Source organism: Grus americana, chromosome 1 (genome assembly GCF_028858705.1).
Source record: "Grus americana isolate bGruAme1 chromosome 1, bGruAme1.mat, whole genome shotgun sequence".
NCBI lineage: Eukaryota > Metazoa > Chordata > Aves > Gruiformes > Gruidae > Grus > Grus americana.
Genome location: NC_072852.1, coordinates 82,292,979 through 82,313,044, shown reverse-complemented (window position 1 = coordinate 82,313,044; position 20,066 = coordinate 82,292,979). Strand labels below are relative to the sequence as shown.

General features: G+C 40.2%; 1 protein-coding gene across 3 annotated transcripts in view; it reads right to left on the bottom strand.

Moving 5' to 3' along the window:
- The window catches only part of FAR2 (fatty acyl-CoA reductase 2), a 149,065-nt gene that overhangs the window by 69,339 nt on the left and 59,660 nt on the right, over nt 1–20,066 (bottom strand). For all 3 annotated transcript variants that reach the window (XM_054813409.1, XM_054813410.1, XM_054813411.1), the window contains exon 2: nt 14,080–14,310. In XM_054813409.1, the coding sequence (XP_054669384.1) occupies nt 14,080–14,268 (189 nt within the window). In that variant the 5' untranslated portion in view covers nt 14,269–14,310. The remainder of the gene's footprint in view (nt 1–14,079; nt 14,311–20,066) is intronic.

Here is a 20,066-nt window from a genome sequence, read left to right as displayed (position 1 = left end):
GCTATGATGTAGGAAAACATTCAATCCCAAAAGTACACCTTGGAAGCAGTCTTGTTACAGTTAAGATTTTTAAAGTGGAAGCTTATATAAGCAAATATAGGATCAAAAATCAGTCTAATGATAATTTTCAACAAAGTGCATAAGGCATGCCTTGATTTTAAAAATATTTAGCTAGACCAGTAACCTTTTCCCTATGTCAACTCCAGATCAAACAGAAGTCTGGTCACAAACAACAGGCTGTGGACAGCCTCTTCCACGGTCCAGAGTGTGGAGGTGAATCATCCGTGTCCACAGAATTAACAGGGTTCTTCTCCACAAAATCATACCAGCTTATTCTGAATGTTTGGCTGCAGTCAACCAGTTGCTGTTCGTAATCACACCTTCGTTCACATTTAACCATGAACAGAAGAGCTGCTTTGCCACAGCAGTTTTTCTTTCAAGAAGCAAAATTAATTTACAACAGGATAAAACTAATAATACCCCCACCCCCAGCTCCCTTAAAAGAAAATAAAAGGACTAATACATATCTCTAGAATAATACCAAAACCCAATTTTCACACTTGAGTTCCTTGGCACAATTCAGAAATTGTGATTTGTGTATGTAATGATGCAAGTCAGAACTTCATATTTTTTTTTAAAGCATCCTCCCTAATATACTTGGTGGTCCTAATGGATTTGGTAAATGAAATAAAAAAAAATAGGCTGGATTTGCTAGGGGTAACTGCAGTAGAAGGTGACCTTCAGCCAACTTTTAAGGTCTCTGATCTTTTGGAGGATTAGTTTGGGGTCAGTGGTTTGGTACGTGATGCAGCAGTCAGTACCTGTACAAACGTCCTTATGAGCATCTTCTGGTAACCATGGCATCCTGGTATACAGGGATACCCTGAATTTGTTTTCACTCTTACAGTCAGAGCTTAACACCAGGGACTGGGAGAAGACTGACGCATGAGCCAGCAACTCTTCTTTGCAGGCAGGACGCCCAGAAGATCAAATGCTCTGGACTGTGCATATCAAGACGTCTCACTGTGCCACGAGTAGGAGATCTCTTTTAGGGGTCCTAAGGCTCAGAATATTTCTCCCTGTCCCATCTCCCCAGTATTTTACCATCCTTCTTTGTAGAAACTATTATCCAGTGATCAGGTCTGAAGGTTTTGACTGCAAAGTCAAAATAGAAGACTAAAGACTTTGCCCCACTATATCTAGGACTTCCTCTTAAACCACAATGTTTTGTTTACAACAAACTTTCTTTGTAAGGTCTTCTGACATAAAATTGGTTTTAGCTTCCATCATTCAGTCATAGTCAGCTGCCAGATAAGAAAAAACACAGGTAAGGAAGGCCAGAGTTAAATTTAGGAAAACAGAAAAGCTTTAAGAAAAATTGGAAGGAACAGCTGGGGATATAATGTAATAAAATCAAACATGAAGAATGAAACATGACTTGACTTAACTTTGTATTTTGTTGAATGAACAAATAGTAAAACCTGCTCTCTGGGTGGTGACTGATATCTCTATTACCAACCCACTTAAGAAAAAGATAAGCCTCCATTCCTAACTATGATTTGCAGGCCAAGATGTTCCCAACAGAGGTTGCCTGAGGTTAGGTGTCCTTATTCAGCCCCAATTCAAAGCAAAGAACCCAAGCCCATGTATGAGCTTTGGTACCTGAGCAGCTCCATCGGCATCCAGACTGGTTCCGAAGTGCAATAGCCAAAAAAAGAATCGTTCCAACTCACACACGTCAAGAGCCAAGTCGGGGCTCCAGCAAAATGACAAACGTTTAAAAACATGTTTGCTGAAGGCCTTGTTGGTGAATGGGTCACTTGGCAAAATTGTGAACACAAAGCGTGCTGTGCAGCTTGCCTGAAAGCTCAGCTCTCCCCTGTGCCTGAGCAAAACCAGGATACAGGAGAAACAGGAGGGTTACAAAGGATGCCCGACAGGACTCCTCTAATGATGTTGCTCCATGGCCTTGATGCTGGCAAAAGCTGCTGGGAAATAGCTCTGATTTCTGTTACTGATGTAAACTCCCAAGCCTGTGGAGCGGAGATTTTCTCTTCAATGCTTTTTGTACTTTTCCTGTCCTCTTTGAAAATGCCATGTTGAACTCGTTTACCCCCAGTCTCCCTCGTGCCATGTTTCTTTCATACCTCTAATGCATGGTCTCTCACTTCCTTGACTGTTACCACTTTGGATATGCAGACAGCAGTGGTGGCAATGCTGAAAGCTTTCTGCTGGCAAGGAGACCGACATCCAAAAAGGAACGAATTCCTGGATGGAGACATCTCTGACTAGCATAAAAGTGAATTTTGTGGATTAGAGAATCTAACTCTTCCCTTTACTCACTTGCAAAAATCTAATATTATGATACTATTTCCATTTCAAACTTGACGCACAATGTTAAGTTCAGATGCAAAAGAAGTGGATGAGAGTCAGCAGTACCAATAAAACCATTGCTTCCTGGTTTTGGTAGCTTCCAAACCCAGAAAACGTCTAGCTTGCTTATCCTCTAAGGCTGTTAGACTGGAGTCAGACCGTATTGGTTTCCCAGATATAGAAGAACGATTACCTGCATTTGCATTCCTGTATCAAGCACTTATTACCATGTTTAAATCGCTATAATCTGAAATTGAAATATTGGCAGTGAAATCAAACTCATACGTGTATTTTTTTCTATAAGAAACAAAATCATCCAGAGGGAAAAAAAAATCCAACACAATGACATATAATTGAAAGGACAACTGTAAATTACTTATTTGAGCCCATCATCTCTCTGAAATCCACCCTTCACTCAACCAAAGCTAAAAGAAGATACCAAGAGAAATTCGACTGATTTCAGGAACTGGGCCTTGGCTGCAAACCAGAAAGCACGTAGGCATAAATGCAAATTCAAGCAATGTTATGAAAAGTTGTGACTCAACTGCAATCTTAGTTTGCTAACTCCCTGATGAGATTCCCTCTTTCTTCTGTAAGACACCCTTGCACATTAAAGAAAAAAATATTGTGAAACAGACACAGGCTACAAGTGTCCCAAAATATCACTGCTTATGAAGAACTAAAATTGCATTTCTTTTTACATAACAGTAGCAAATGCAGCTTGACTGCAACCTCTAGGCTGTTACTGACAAGAGAAAATCTTACTTTTGAGGGTTTTTTAAATTGCATCATTCTTAACGTACTGCCTGCTCATTTGCTTCAAGGGCTGAACCTTTCTTTACTCTGTCATTTATCAATTGGCAGAAATCTTCACCGTAGACATCATCATTAACACACAAACCCCTTGGCATATCCACCATTAAATAAAACAAAAATGGCTAGCTTAAAAGAGGTTACCTTTATGCATAGATGTGCATTTGTGTGTATACAAATGTGTATATATTAATTGGACTGCAGAGCACAGTTTTGTGTTTACTGCATAAGATCCTTGCCCATAATGTTCCTTGGATAAAATGAGGTCCCTGGCCATTAGAGTTCTCAAAGAACTGCATAAAATTAGCCATGATATCTTTAAAAATTTAGCAGAATACTTGAATATTTATATTTAAACTTGTGCATAAGTCTCTTGTTAGATATCTAACATGAAACTATGAGATTTGTCCTTTCTTTTTTTTTCTGTTTTTTTTTTCTTTTTTTACTTTATTGCATTAGTAACACATGCATTAGCATACAATTGGCTAGAGGGATTTTTCTGGAACATATTTGAGGCTCTGTATTCTCCCTTGGAAGTGTTGCCGTTTAGATCATGATCTACTTAACCTCAAGAAGTGATTTTAAGTAAAAAACCAAAAAAACCCTTTTGAAATCTGATGATTTATTGTGATTCCAGTCCAGGCCAATGAAAAGTCCTATGAAATCAAGAAGGAAAGATAAAAATGAAGACCAGCCTTTACGTATCATTCTGTAGGTGGTGGGTATTTGTGTAGGATAACGACGTGCAAGACAGAAACCAGTAACTCCCTTGCTGTTGCAGCTGAGCCAGCCTGCGCATCGAAAGCTGAGCCCCAGAAACTGATCTTGCTTGATCCTTTGCACAAGATGTATTATTTTCTGTGCACGCACCTAGCAAAGACCACACGCGCCTCGTGATAAGAGGCTGGTAAGAGAGGTGGAGTTCACGCGCAGCGGGGCTGCAAAGCAGCGCTCTGCTGAGATGGCAGCTGCTGCCAGGCAGGTGGCCTCTGGTCAGACAGTGATGGGGGGTCACCATACCTCACGCTGGGTTTGTCCTCCAAGTGCCTGAGCACCTGGACAAGTATCAGCGTTACTGCCATTCTGCGGGTCTCAGCGGACATGCCACATCAACACCTCTAACAGCTGTTTCGAGCGAAAGATGAGGAAAGTGATGTGTCCGATTTTGACACTGAAACATTTTAATTCACAAAATGAAAGACAAACACTCTTGAAATGAATTGTGAAGCATTTTTGCTCTCAAAAAGACCCATTTGAGAATAATTTGCCTTGATTCTGCAGTCTCATTTAGCACTGTGTCCTTGTTTTTCATTTAGCAATTTATGCTAATTAAACAATGTTAATTTCATTGTGATTTATTGTGTAACTATTGCAAGTAATGTATAAGTCGAGTAAATCGTGGTCTATTTTTTAAAAAAAAAAAAGAAACACAAGTTGTCTTTACTACTGCGAATACCCCCAGGAGCTGAAGTACCGCAGACAGTCTGCAAAGCTGGAGCACTAAGCCATGAACTCTCCTCGGCAGTGACAAAACTGAGGTTTGTATTCTGCACCACCTAGCAGAGCTTGTGACCAGCAGACAAATGACAGGCCCCAAGGCTTGTCTGTATTGCAGCTGTATCGCTTGTGGTAATGAAAGACAACACATCACACGATGAGGTCATAATCCTTCCTAGACCTTCAAGGTACTGTGAGTTCTGCTTTTAAGGGACAACATCAGCAGGGACTATTTTGATAACACCCAAAACCTGCATCTCTAAGTGACCAGAGCCTTATGTTTCAGGGAGAGATTCAAGCAAGAGTACAAGGAGAAGCCATGTAATAAGGGACCCAGCTTCTCCCAGTGGGAAATGCCTTTGTGACCCGCATAACTTATTTGTGCTTTGAAGACACACAAATAGAAAAAATAGTATCTCAGTTGTGGCCTCTAGCATATAAGATGCTCTGAAACTCCTGGTGACAGTCTTTTTCTGCCTCCATTGCTACTGTTAAGAGAATCCACAGAGTGCTCTGGAAGTCAGCCTTAAAGGATGGAGTTTTCCTCCTCAGAAGGAGGCACTTCAGAACTGATCAGCCCAACACGTAGCTGCCAGCAGCACTGCCCAAATGACTAACTTCCCCACTACTTCACACTGGTGAGGCGACCTCTGGAGAGCAGCGTCCAGTTGTGGGATCCCCAGCACAAGAGAGAGATGGATGTAACGGTGCAAGTCCAGTGAGGGGCCACAAAAATGATGAAGGGACTGGAGCACCTCTCTGTCCTGGTTTCAGGAGAGATAGAGTTGATTTTTCTTTGTAGTAGCTGGTATAGTGCTGCATTTTGGATTTAGTATGAGAATAATGTTGACAACACACTGATGTTTTCAGTTGTTGCTAGGTAGTTGTAGTGTCTGCACTAAGTCAACAACTTTTCAGCTTCTCACGCCCTGCCAGGTGCACAAGAATCTGGGAGAGCACAGCCAGGACAGCAGACCCAGACTGGCCAAAGGGATGTTCCCTACTACAGAACGTCATGCTCTGCACAGAACTGGGGAAGCGAGCCGTGAGGCGGGATCACTGCTTGGAAACAGACTGGGCATTGGGTTGTTTTATTTTCCCTTGACATGCAGTGAGCAATTGCATTTGTACATCGCTTGTTTTTTGTTATTATTATTGTTGTTGTTATTACTATTTTTTTTATTCTCTTCCTTTGTTATCCTATTAAACTGTCTTTATCTCAGTCCATGAGGGTTTTTTTCCCATTCTTCTCCCCATCCCCTTGGGAGGGGTGAGCGACCGGCTGTGTGGTGCTCATTTGCTGGCTGGGGTTAAACCATGACACTCTCCTGCGAGGAAAGGCTGAAGAGAGCTGGGGCTGTTCAGCCTGCAGAAGAAAAAGCTCAGCGGGTCTCACCAATGCTTATAAATACCTGATAGCAGGGGATAAAGAAGAAGGTGGAGCCTGGCTCTTCTCAGGGATATCCAGTGACAGGACGATGGGCAAAAAATGAAACACATGAAATTCTGCCTGAATATAAGAAAACACTTTTTTATTGCGAGAGTGATGGAGCACATGTGCCCAGATAGGTTGTGGAGTCTCCCTTCTTGGGGATTCAAAACCCAGCTGGACATGGTCCTGGGCAACTGGCTCTATCTGACCTGCTCTGAGCAGGAGGTTGGACTAGACCAGAGGTCCCTGCCAACCTCGGCGGTTCTGCGATCCTCTGAAAAGGTGCAGAGACAGGAGTATGCAAACAAGTTAGAAAGGAAAAACACTAGCTGAAACTGCAGTAAATAGATTTAAAAATAAATAAATAAATAAAGGACACTACAGAGGTTTTATTATATTCCCTACTGATTAAAAAAGATGACATTTCCTGGGAATAGCTACTGTACTGTGACAGTATCAAAGACTGATCTTAATTAGAAGACAAGAAGGAGACTTTATTTTCCCCTGAAACTGGAGAACAGTACCTCTTTCAGACTCTCGATATTAGTGGCTGGGAGGAACGTAGAATTACTCAGGCTGCAGGGATGTCTGTATGATATTATAACACAGGTGGAGAGCAAGAGAGAAATGAACAATTTAACTGGCCAAAGGAAGAAGAAAGAGTTTAGAGCTTGTTCTACAAAATAAAATATTAGTTCTGCATAACTTTCAGGAGCTGCAGAGAAGAGAGGACAGGATAGGCAGTTCTCATACTTAACCTCTTCTGTTCTGCAACACAGTTAAGTCTGAGGAGTGGAGAATAACCTCTGTGTAGTTCAACAGATATTCATCAACAAATTACTTTACCTTTTCAATAAATGACCACAAAAAAAAAAAAGTACCATCTAAGTGAAAGATGAAAGACTTGTTTTACAGACTATCTTAAATGAAGCCTAAAAACTCCTCTCCCGTGCTCCTAAAAGCTCAATGAAGATTAACATATTTAGCAAAATTTGGGATAAGCTGGCAAACATTGATCACCTTGATACAGGAGAAATAACGAATTCAACAGGGCTATAGGACAGGCAGAAGGCTTTTGGCTTTAAATCAGGCATAATCCCTTTTATAATTCAAAAGTCATGGTGTTGATTCACTCCCATGGGCTCTGTGATCACCTTAAACTGCTCTCCTCTCTGCTCATGACCTTCGCAAGCTTTTCATTCAGACTGAGAGACTTTGTGGACAAAGACCTGTGCTTACATAGCTGTGGCTCCTGAGTGCCAACGTAAGGCAAATAAAATCCATCACATATCAATACCAGAAAAGCAGGTTTCCTCTTCCCTCTCATCCTTACCAACATTCTTTTCTAGTCCTCCTTTACTTTTTTCCTCTCTCTAGCTCCTCAACCCCATTCTCTTCCAGACCCTTGCCCTGACTTGCACCAACAATAATGCCCCACTCCTCACGCTTTCCTTCTGATGCTTTTTACAAACTCTTTTTCTCCAAATGTTATCTCTGATAGCCTCTGCAGACCTGCTGTCTTCTCCTTTTGCCTCTAATTGTTTCTCCAGGTTCTCTTCCCACATTTTCATACTACTACAGCCTTTTATTAGTCCTTTTATCTTCCCTGTCTGTACTGTTTTTCCTCATGACGAAGATTTCCACTGGTGTCACCATTATGTCATAAACTTATGCCCTTACTCTTCTGTTCCTGACCCACTTCTCTCTCTCTCTGCCATCTTTGAACTTAATTGACGTCTCTCCTTTTGGATGTCTTGATGTTCATTGCAACTTCTCATAACCAAAATGTAAAGTCTTGTCTTTAGCAATATCACCAACTTATTATTTAACTGCTTCCACTCTCTGTCTCTGAATGTCTAATATGCATCACAATCCTGTCACCCATGTTTTCTCTCCAGCTTCATTAAAAAATGAGAGCTCATCTTTTGAGAACGGTGTATAGATACCTCCTCACATTTTTTCATGTCTGCTTTAGTATTTACATAGAACCTTACAGAATAAGGCTGTGGTCCTAAAAGAACAGGCATGGACACAGCAATGTGTTTTCACAGGTACAGGATAAGTGTTTTCAAAGTGACTGTTGATCTGAGCTGCTCCATTTTTAACATTTCTAAATTAAAGTATCCCAAAGGGAATTAGTCGCAAAAGGGCACTGAGATTAATCAGACTCATCAGACACATTGGAAATTTTTAGAAAAGAAATACATTATATACAGAAAAGTGTAGTTATTATTTATAATAATGTCATTAGTCACATGTAAGTGTGACAAAAGTTGTTCTAAATCCCTAACTCTGAATTCATCTCTGACCAACTTACACAGTGTGTGGAGAAATCCTAAATTATGGTGCAGCATTTATGTATACTAAGTAGTGATGGCAACTGCATTGTGACTATGAAACTGTGCTATGAGCCTATTTTCTCTGGGAATTGCCTCAATCACACAAAGACATTCTTTCTTCCTCAGCAGATTGCGGCCTGAATTTATCTGACTGATGCAATGGAGGACACAATTTGAGCTGCCACCTTTCTTTCCCCCTTCCTTTTATCATGGTTTCTCCTCCACATCCGAGTATGCATTAAAAAAATCTATTAGAACCCCCCTGCCATTTCCAGCACTTCTGCAGAATGCAGTCTGTGCTGACGACTGTGCAAGCGAAAAGGAAAAAGGAGGTGTAGGAAGCCAAGTTCGTCTGATGCTAATTGATAATAACATAGACCTTTGTGCTTCTCAGCTTCTCCATCAGACTCCTGGCAGGCATGGCTTTGCATGCAGAATAGATGAAAAAGCAGGTAGAGCTGCCAGATCTCCCAACTTAGCTGAAAGCTGATGGGTGAGATTCCACACTCTGAGACATTAGACAGGTTGGATGTCCATCAAATAAGGAGACGCTGTCACCATACAAGGCTGCAGCTTTGGTGCAGCACCCAGAAAAGGCAATGCTATTGCACATATCTTGTTCCAGATGCCCCTGTTCCAGCAGAGCCTGGAGCCAAGGAGCAGCAGCAGCAGGGCTGCGAGTATCCAACAGTAGAAAGTGACACCAGAGACATGTGAGGAAGTCTTGAGCTCAGGACTAATGGTGGCTTCTTTTTTGTCCAGTGTGAAAGGTTACCTTGCTGGAAGCACCAGCTGTCTTATTGGCCCTTCCTTGTGCTGTAGGAAGCAGGCTATTAGCTGATAATATACAAAGCAAAATCCTACCAGCCTTCTTCAAACAGAAACAGAAATTGAAGAAGAGAAAGACATTAAATGGAACAGATGGTGTTAGCTTAGGAAAAAGGCGCAGAATGGTTTGAGACCCTTGCCTGCATTTGTGTCAGTTATGTTACCACCCTCAAGATGGGTAGACATGGTTTACAAATCATGGGGTCGGTAAGACAAAATTTTTTTAAAAATGTCAGATTTGTTCCTTTAGTACACAAATACCAGAGTTACGTCTGATAATCTACTGATCAAAGTGAGGCAAAGCTAAATATATAGTAAAACAGAAAACATCTTCAGCTCTGTTTCACTCCAATTAGCAGTTTCTGGACCTCTTAATGAGCAAGTGGGATCCTGTTCCACCAGCCAAAAAACCTCATAACTCTGATCCAGGTACTGATCCATGCACTATGACTGTGATCACAACAGTTTTAGGGGGCACTGGTTTGGCATGGAGAACCTTTACTGGAGTGAGCGAGTAGAGAAAGGGATAGTCAAGGGAGGTGGAAAAAGAGAAACCTGGCATGATTTGGTGAAATTTATAGGGCTAACAGAGGGTCTCGCTGTGTATTTGCTGATAAGCACAGCACATTTGACAAGGCAAATGCATCTGATAACATTGGACTTCCACTGCTTTCAGTGGTCAGTCCCATCACAATGTGTGGTTCCAGACAAAGCTTTGCAGGAAGAGGTGAAAGAGAGACGGTCTGTCTGTACTATCCATTGTAACTGTTGGCAGCATAAGGATTAACTGTGGTTGGATGGTATGAAAAATTAGTAGCATTTTATGGTATTTCTGGTCACGCCCAGCAGTATCTGCTCCCCATTTTCAAGAAGCATCACGGTCTCCCCATTTTCTCTCTGAATTATCACAGACATTAACAAGAGTCCTCATTGTGACTGATCTTTCTAATTAGGAGCACTGAATAAATAGATCTGCGAAACAGCCCGGCAGCTGCGAGCGGCCTTGGTTCACTGCACACGGGGCATGGAAGAAGCTCTGCTCTCCCAGGGATAACGTGAATGCTCTCCCAGGGATAACGTGAAAGCTAAAACCAGTGACTCAGCGTCAGCCCAGTGACTGCTCTCCAGGGAATCTGAGAGAGCCCCTCCAAGCGTCCCTGCCTAGTTCTGCGCACGGAGGGATCAGATAACAAAAAATACTCTTTGAAACAGTTCCCTACCTCTGATAAATACATACCTCCCATCAACTAACGATTAAACAGTGCTGTCAAGCTTTGCCTTTTGATCCACCTCTATGGACACATCCAGGGTGAAACCAATACTGAAATTTGTTTTTTTGTGTATCAACAGCAGTGCTCTGTGCCATGCAGACGTGGCATTTCATTAAGCACAGGGTAATAGCTTGATTCCCTTAGGGACTCACTGCTGGAAAATAGAACATCTCCTTTCATAGAGAGGCAAGGTCACCATGCACCACACGTTCCTCTATGCACATGCTCATTTTGGAGTTGATGTTGAGATAATTGAGTATCTGTTCATCATATGTTTCATATTAACACAATAACGCATCTTCATGTAAAACTAGTTTTACAGGATCTGAGGAAACTCAACATTATATTATATTTAATGCCATCTGTTCAGCTACTCCAGAATACAGTGGAAGAATTCTGATTTATGCCCAAAGTATTTTTCCTATTTTACTCTTCATGTTGCATTCAGAATTTGAAAAATTCCATGTAATACACATTTGAAAAGCACAAACTAAGGTATTTTGCCCCTTCACATCACATCACCCTTTTGTCACTTACAGTTGCTTTTTTATTTAACAGGAGTCATCTTCCACCATGTTCACATGTACACACTGTGAACAAAACAGTCCACAAATGTGACACCTCAAAGTTTAATCCCCTGTAGAAATAATGACAGAAACCACAAAAGTTTCACAGATATATATATGAAGAGAGATCAAAAATGATAGGCAATTTCTTTCAAAATATTGTTAAGTACTACCAAAAATCAGGACTCCCCAGAGCACCTTACGTGAAGAACCTGAACTTTATGCAGTGCAACTAATTCCTGCCAATCTACTTTGCTTTCATGGTACTTCATCACAAATACTATTTGTTTAGAATATTTAGAAGCTGGCAACCTGTTTTTCTCTGTTCCTCTGGTTCCTGCCATACTTCCCTTCTGGATGCAAAAATGAGAAATTCGAGAGAATAATACTGGGTCAAAGCATAATGTAAAAGAAGAAAGAGTTACTTTTAAAGTGAATGTGTGATTGGTCAGGAGAGGTGATTACATAGGGTAGAGTACAAAAGTAGAAATAAATTATTTTCTCCCAAAACCAGATACAAATACTGTATTGCATTAAATCCAACAGTTTGTGAGGGAAAAGAATAATTGTGCAGCAGAGATTAGAAATTATATATGTACATGTAAGGAAGAGAAGAGATTTTATTCTGAATTTTCCTATGCTTACTCAAATATATGCATTCTTCATCAGAGACTATGATCCGGAATGTCAAATGCAAATGTTGCCTGAAGACCTGGTATAAGATTTTGCTGCATTTTTATTTGTCATAGAGCTCAGGGGTTTCCCAAAGCGGAGAATGCAAACCCCAACAGTAAATGAAACTGTAATGTCTAGATTGTGAATGACTGGCTTAAAAACATACAGCAAACTTAACTGGAAACAATCTGCAAAAATGTTAAGAATAATGTTTCTTGCCCTCTTCATCTGTGATGAAACTAAGTTACTGGAATTAACAGTTTCACTTCTAGAAAAAAAAAAAAAACCAAATGCTGTCAACATTTTCACATGGAAATAACCTTTGAAGAGTCAGGTTTCTGCCTCAGGGAAGCATTTTTGTTTTATTTTAAAAAGATCAGCATCAAAAAGACACCTTCTTCCTTAAGGGGACCTGAATGACTTGTGAGCAGACCCCTAGAGTTTTTTTTTTCAAGGCTGCAGCAACCTTAGAGAATTGTTGCCTTCTTTTGTTTGTTTGAAACACTTTGAAGCAGGCTGTCAAAGGTTCAAGGAGAGGTTATCAAGTCCTGTTTGCTGTTGGCATGTCTAAAACTGCTGACACATGCTAGGGGGAAAAAAAAGGTACATCTAGTACACCTACAACAATAAAACAGCTACTAGGGAACCTCACCTACAGCTAACACCACCACTATGCTGTGTTGGCCAACTGAAGAGATAAGCCACCACTATTTATACATAAAATGCAAATAAAACTTATAGAGGGCCTGAAAAATATCTAGGTTTGTAATTTTCTTAGTCGTTTAAAAAAAAAAAGGCAAAAACCCCATGCAAACACGCCACATTTGGGATTTTGTTATTTGATGATGAAAACCATTACCCACAGTGATGAAAGCCGTAGAAACAGCTGAAAAATGTTCATTGAAAGGAAAAGTAATGAAAAATTGTGCACTTGACAGGCTTGCAAAAAGTAACCAATGTGATGGTTTCCTTTCATATCACTCACAAATTCTTCTGAACAAGAAAATAACCAATAACATTGAAAACACCAAAAAAAAAAAAATCAAACTCTGTTGTTGGACATTCTTAAGATTTTTCTAGCTTCATGCCTCAAAACATTAGGAGGAAAAATGCACGCCTTTTCCTAGACCTACTTGTCTCTAAGTTATCTATAGACCCATTTTACCTCTAACTCCAGTGGAAGGAGGAGGAGTACTTTTCCAGTCAAGTCTTGGTCAAAGTTTTAGATGAATATTCTAAAGACATGCTGACATTTCTCAGATTAATTCCAAGGAGTTCCTTGCCTACCAGGGCCAGATCTGTCCCTTCCCCTCATTTCACATCAGCTATGTACAAATTCACACTAGCAGTAAGCATTAGGTTGAACTCTGGCACTTAGAGCTGAAGGAGTCTGAGCAAGTTCATGGCTCCACCACTGGCCTAAGATCCTGAGGACCTTGAGGACCTCAGGCCAAGTCCACTCTAGATAACTGGTCTAGCAGTTTCTCCTTACAAATCTTTACATTAAATGCAGCACAGGGCTTTGACATCCTTCTTGACACTAGAGATCTGGATTTCCTCACCAGGGCAGCAAGCTAAAAGCTCAACAGACACAAGCCACATGGGTGGAGGTCATACAGGTCTGCTCTTCAACTCACAGGTCTGGCTTAGCCTTTGCATTCTGCTGCAAGCAACTTTGGAAAACACTCTTTTCAAACACAGCAGTATTTTATCACTTCATAAGTGAGGTTAAACTGGAGCTGACATTAGAAGATGGCAGATGCCTTACTGTACTGCAGCAATGCACAGCCCACTATACATTGCCACTAGACATTGTCTTATGAAATTAATTTAATGCCCCAATAAGGGCAAGGAGTAGGGTGTGATGGGCTCACGTTCAGTTTTATTTTTGAATGCTAATGTTCAAATACTAAGTTTTGAAAGTGGGAGAACGAAAAGAGTTCATGAAAGCAAAATGCTGCTCTTGTAAAAAAGAAAATTTGCTAAAGTAACACACTTTTGAAAAAAATAATTCTCAACAAACAGCAATGCAAAAAAAAAAAAAAAAGAAAACCAATTACATCACTATAGTGTAAAATGCTGTATCACCTATCAAAACCAGACAGATCCAGGTTCATTCATGTATAATTTTTTTGCTCTTTTGTTTTAGACACAACAAAAATATACAACAGTTACAGAAGAAGATGGTGTTTTGTTCTTCATGAATTGAGTATAACAGAAGTCCTTTGCTTCACCCAGCTAAATGGATTTCAGATTAGACTCTAGAATAAAAACCGGAAACTTACCTTGCATTTCAGCATGTTGGCCACTCGCTCTTGCATTGACTGTCCAGCCTTTGGCCTGACAAGTATATAAACTGCTTTCACTTCAGGGCTGGAGCGGAGAAGCTTTTCCACCAGCACTTTGCCCATGAAACCTGTAGCTCCTGTGATAAGTACGCTCTTTCCATTGTAATAAGCTGAGACTGAAGACATGGTGCTTTCTTGTTCTGTCCTTCAACTTCCTGCAGGAGGTACCTGAGAAGATGCAGAAACAAAGCTTTAAGGGCTTCTGAGTCTAGACATAGATTAGTTATCTGGGAGCTACAGTCTGAGACAACCTTTCCTAGTCAGCTACGGCAGCTCACATTAGTTCAGTCAATGGCAATTTTAAAGATGATTTAAAAAAAACCAACAACTTTATTATGGCGTTAAACCACAAATATTAAAAAGGTTAATCTGAGAAGCTTAAAATATCAAGCTCAGCCTTATCCTCCATATTCTACCACAGTTGCAGCCAGCAGTCACAGTTTAGAACATAGCTTGTGCTGTCCAAGACTCCTAGCAGTAGATGCTCACTGCAGTGTTGAATAGCATTTATCTCCTACACTGTGAAGTGGCAGCCATGAAGATATGCAGTTATCCCTACAAGACAAAGTAGAAACAGATCTCCTCACAAACACTGCAGGTACACATTGCTGTGTTTTCCACTTTAATTCCACTGTGCCAAGCTGTTGCATTTCTTGTCAGTCATCACTCAGCAATATGCTCAGTCTTTTCCTGTTGTCTTGGCTTGAAATAAAACCATGATGCAAGCTCTTCTTCATGGAAGATAGAGTGCTCCTGTGCATAGGTCATCACCCGTTATTGGCTGTTAAGGCCAAAATTCATCCCACTTAACTCTAAGGACCATAGATGTCATATGCTTTCTCTGAAGAGTTTAGGTTATTTGAACTGCCCTTTGGAGATTCCTTGACTATATACGGGGACTGACATGACTAGGCTCCCACATGAAGCATCCCAGTTAAGTATTTGAATTAGATACAATGGTTTCAGGCCTACATGTCCCCAGCCATCCTGATTCAAACTCTAAGTTGATTAAATGACGAACAAGGCCAGAGTGAATCCTCTTAAAATAGAGGATTCTCTCTGTTAGACTAATGGAAGGAAAAAAAACCCTCCTATCTTTGAAGCACTGCAGATCACAACATGCACAAACCACTTATATGGCAAGGGAAAGGCTCATGAAAAAATATAAATAAATGTTTTGAAAAAACCCTACTAAATTTGAAACAAAAAGAAACAAGAACAGTAGAAAGCTGTCAATCAAGTATTCAAGAACCAGGACAATGATCTTCAGATACCACAGAAAAACTTCTCTTCCTCCCGCAGAAGCTTCAAAAACACCGTTGGCCATTTCAAGTTTCTCAATATGACGAGTCAATTGCATGCTAATAAAATGCAAATACGTCAAAAGAGAAATACAGCACTTCTTGCATTTTTGCAGTCTTCCAAGATTCTCTGTTCTCAACAACCCTTTTGCATTTCTGAAACCTAGAAACCATTCGGGGACAGTGAAGTAGCAGAACTTAGAGCAAAAACTGCAAGCCTTCATACAGAAACATCTTGTATAAGGAGTCCTTGGCTTGAACCAACACAAATGAGTAACATCAGAGAGTTTAAAGTACTGTAAGAACCTTGGCTACATGTGATGGTAGGTTAAATTCCCTTCACCGCGTAGGACCACGAGAGAAATACAGCTTGTCCTACAGCCCATGCCTTCCTCAGGATGGAGTGAGGTATCTTACCCTAGAAAATTGACCACCAGCTATGTGAATCGAGAGGAGCACCACGGATCAACCCTTACAAGGTGTACTGTGTTTACTACAACACTCAGGAATGCGCTTAGCTGGACTGCGATCCCCAAGGCGTTACCACTCACAACAGTGAAAAGTGATCCACAATCTGTGTCAACGTGCTGTCTTTATCTGGGTCTACAGCTGATGCATCTACCCAGACCTGTCTTTGCATTCCTACCAATCTGCCAGTTTTCACAGTCATTGCACTGCTATATGGAAACACTGAATGTCTATTTCTATTGGGCACAGACACATAAACTGGGGACTCAAGCCCAACAAAACATTGTCCTTCATTCCCAATGCTGCCTGGGACTGCAGTATAGAACATCAAACAAATGAAAATCCGCAGATTTCTTTATCCATAACAAATCATCAGGTGTGCTATCCAATTTAGAAAGTGGGTCAAGCAGAATAACTTCTGAGGGATACTATTTTACAAATTAATAGCTGTGGGTATTCTGGCTCAGTGAATTTGGGTATTAGCCTACTTTCAGATATGGCCTAGATTACAATTTAAATGAATGTAGCAGGCTCATCTAGGCCTATTAAAAACCTGTTCTTATTAAGGAGCTGGCCACTTGGGAAGTTAAACAAACAGGTTAAACTATTAGATAATTAACTTATTTATAATAAAGTGTCACATCTCATTCAGGTTCAGAAAACCTGAGTGATATTGGAAGACAGAAACTTGCAGAACTTGGAAGTTTGTGAAAGGGTGTGTGAGTCCAAAATTAGATATTAGTTTAGCCAGGTGAAGATGAAGGTGACAAAAGACTTAAGAAATTTAGTACGACACATGACCTGCAAAGCAGAAAAATGAATGAGAGAAGTCCTTAGTCAGCAGAGGCCATACAAATTCTACTGAACATAAGGAAACAACAAGATGAAATATAAGACCACTTCCAATCACTGGATACTTGCTTTAAACTCATATTCAGAAGATCATATCTACCTAACCTCACCTAATATTCTGCTAGAAAAATGGCACATTTATAAAGTACTTTGCACCACAAACCTGGAGATTACCACAGTGTTTAACAGGAATTACTCTCCCTCCCACACTTCAGTAGTAGAGAACATTTCCAACCTGCATCACTAAACATTAGTGCTTTGCATTATGGTTGTAGTCTACTGCAAAAATAACTGTTAAGATTTCCGAATATGGACATCAATTTATTATGTTGTTTCATTTGGGTTCTCTGTTTGAGCTATCCAAATGGAGCTTCATTTGTTTTGGCCAGATGTTCAATGCCTACTGGAATAGTAAAAAAAAAAAGAAAAAAAAGAAAAAATCACACTACTTTAAAGCATCCCTAAAATTGTCCAAGTAAATTTAAAGAGACTTTTACTAGGTTCCAAATTCAAAAGCAGATTCCAGTTTATATCCAAGATTGCTAAGATATTTTCAACTTAGCCATGACTTGACTTTTTTATTTTTCAGAACCATCTTTTTTTTATTTTATTTTTTAAGAGTATGATTTTATAACAGAATTTATTCTCTGTTTTAATTGATTTTGCTTGGCCTTTGCAAAGAAAGTACTGAAGAAATTAGGGAGATTTTAAGTAACTGGAGGATTTCTAAGGTCAAAGGGTGCGATCCAAGTTATGTCTGCTAACCTGACCCTTTGGATGTCTACTTCAAAACAGAGAGACCTATATGCATGCCTTTTTGACTTTTTTACACTCACTCAGTCAAATAAAGAAAAATTGTTTCCTGCAGAAGCTTATACTTTGCTTTTAATTTTAAGGAATAAACACTCAGTACTGGACATTAACTATTTCCCTGTCAATTAAGCTGCAAGGGACTAAGTGTCTGGTTAGAGAAAACTATTTGAAGTCTGAACCATGGTCAGTAGTTGCAGTGAGCTGACCCCTGTTGAGGTGAAGAAGGAAAAAGACTGGTTCAGAGCCTGAGGTTCTTGACTCTTGCAAAACTGACTGGAGGTGCGAAAGCCACTGCATTGTGGAGAAAAGCCCACACAAGGGCTTCTCGAAGCCCAATTCAGTTGAGTAATTACAGGCAGCTCTGACGGTTTAGGCACTAATCAGAGCAGGAAAGTAATCACTGATGCCATCTGAATTACTGAACACAGTGGCTTTGCAGCAGTATACATCTCACTGATGCTGACTCATCTCCAACCGTAGTGTAAAAAAACCACCTTTTGGACAGCCAGCCAGGAATCACACTGAGCATCTCTGCAGACACAAGTACACAAGCTGCTTTAAGGGTAAAGCTCTGTTACTGATGCCTGTAACAGTCTCCTCTGGATCAGACATAAAGGACGATCTACAGTGCTGCATTACAAAGCCATGATCTTGTGCCAGGGGCATATGCCAAAGGACAAGCAAAGGGAAAGGTGGGAATCCTACCAACCTAATACTTTCCTCCTGCAAAAGAAAACCCTCGTATCTTCAACAGAAGAGTAAAGGAGAGCTTTCTGCCTCCAAGAGCAGATACAATAGAGCTGATATTTAACAAAACTAATACCCTGTCCTCATCTTCCATATACTTCAATGATGCCAAATCTGCATTCGGATTGCAATGGTGCAATGCCATGAGTTAGACTGCTATCAAAGCCATAGCAATGGGAAGGGAAATGTATATCTGAAACTCACTGACTGCTGCTACAGCTGCTGCCTGGAGCAGGTCCATGGCTGCAGGGTTTTAACAAGAGATGACAAAATGGAGCACCAGCAATGAAGGATGGGTAGACTGGAACAGGTTAATATTTCACTATGGTTTGGACCGCTACTAAGATTTCCATGCCCTACTCAACTAGGACAGCGGCCATTTCAGAACTTTATCTGTTGAGATACTCACTTTTTCAACTGAACAGCACAAAACAAAACAAACAAACAAACAAAAAGATTTGTGCAAGAGCAAAGGACTGTATGTCTGTAAATATACATCTAGATTCACAAACGGCCCCTCTGCTTTCTCCTTCTACTTAGTCTGGTTTTGACGAGTTTTCTCACATCTGGTGCATTTTCACAACTTTCTGCAGGGATGTAATTTCTGTAAACAAGAGGGTGAGGCTGTTCAGATGAGTCTTTTAGACATCATATAATGAACCAGCTTCAACTATAATTACAATTAATGACAAATAACATTTTTTGAAACAAGGCTACAGACAGCAAGAGTCCTTTAAGACAGAATAATTTTTGGCCACTTTCTGAATATAAATTTTTCATCAGGTACAAATACCCAATCATACATAAGACAGTTTTCTTTAATCAGGATTCTGGAGGAGTCATAATTAAATTGGGACATGCAGAGAAAGAAAAATTCCTCTGTCATTTCAGAGAACTTGTACAGCTGAGGTCAGAAAAAGCAATATAAAGTGGTCACAGACTATTTCAATCTCATCAGTTTGCTTCCTCAGTCTATTAATTATTTTATGAGTTTCACATGGACTGAAGACCGGGGATGCCTGAACAATGCATCTTCATATAATTATTTGCTTTTTTATTTTTTGCCCCAGGACGTGTGACAGAGACTCCACAAACTATGCACGTAATTACAATACATAAAAGCAATTCTTTCTAATATAGGTCCTTTGCCTGAAAGCATTTGTGTATAATTTCTTGTTAGTTAACCATCAGCAAGTAAATAATCCCATGACTATGACTGTCGGGAACAACCTGATGTTTTCACTTTGGTGGCCAGTAGAGGTGGATACTTACACAATGAGCAGTTTTCCTCCAACGTTAATGCATATACTACAATTCTATGGTTTGAAGTATAATCCCAGAACAGCGTGCACATGGATGAAGAGGCACGAATAGTGTTAGAAGTTCAATACCTGTACACCACCTACTATGGAGCTAAGCCTAGTCTGAAACAAAGCAACTTTCCAACCTTCTGATTCCTGGAGTAACAGGATGCTCCATTCCATGCTTAAAGAATAAAAATTAAAAAGACAAAGGAAAATGCAATAAGCATCTACATGTTTCATTTATGTGCTGGCACTAGAAACAGGGGATATAAACAGTGTCCTTCAATTCATAGTGAAATCTCAGGTGTATGCAGGTGCATTAGCTGTGCATGCTCTGTCATTGGAGATGGTTTAGATGGATGGCAAGGTTTTGTTGAGAACCAGGCTTCAGAGATTTCACAGATTATTTTTAGCCCCAGGACATCTGGAAGTAACAGAG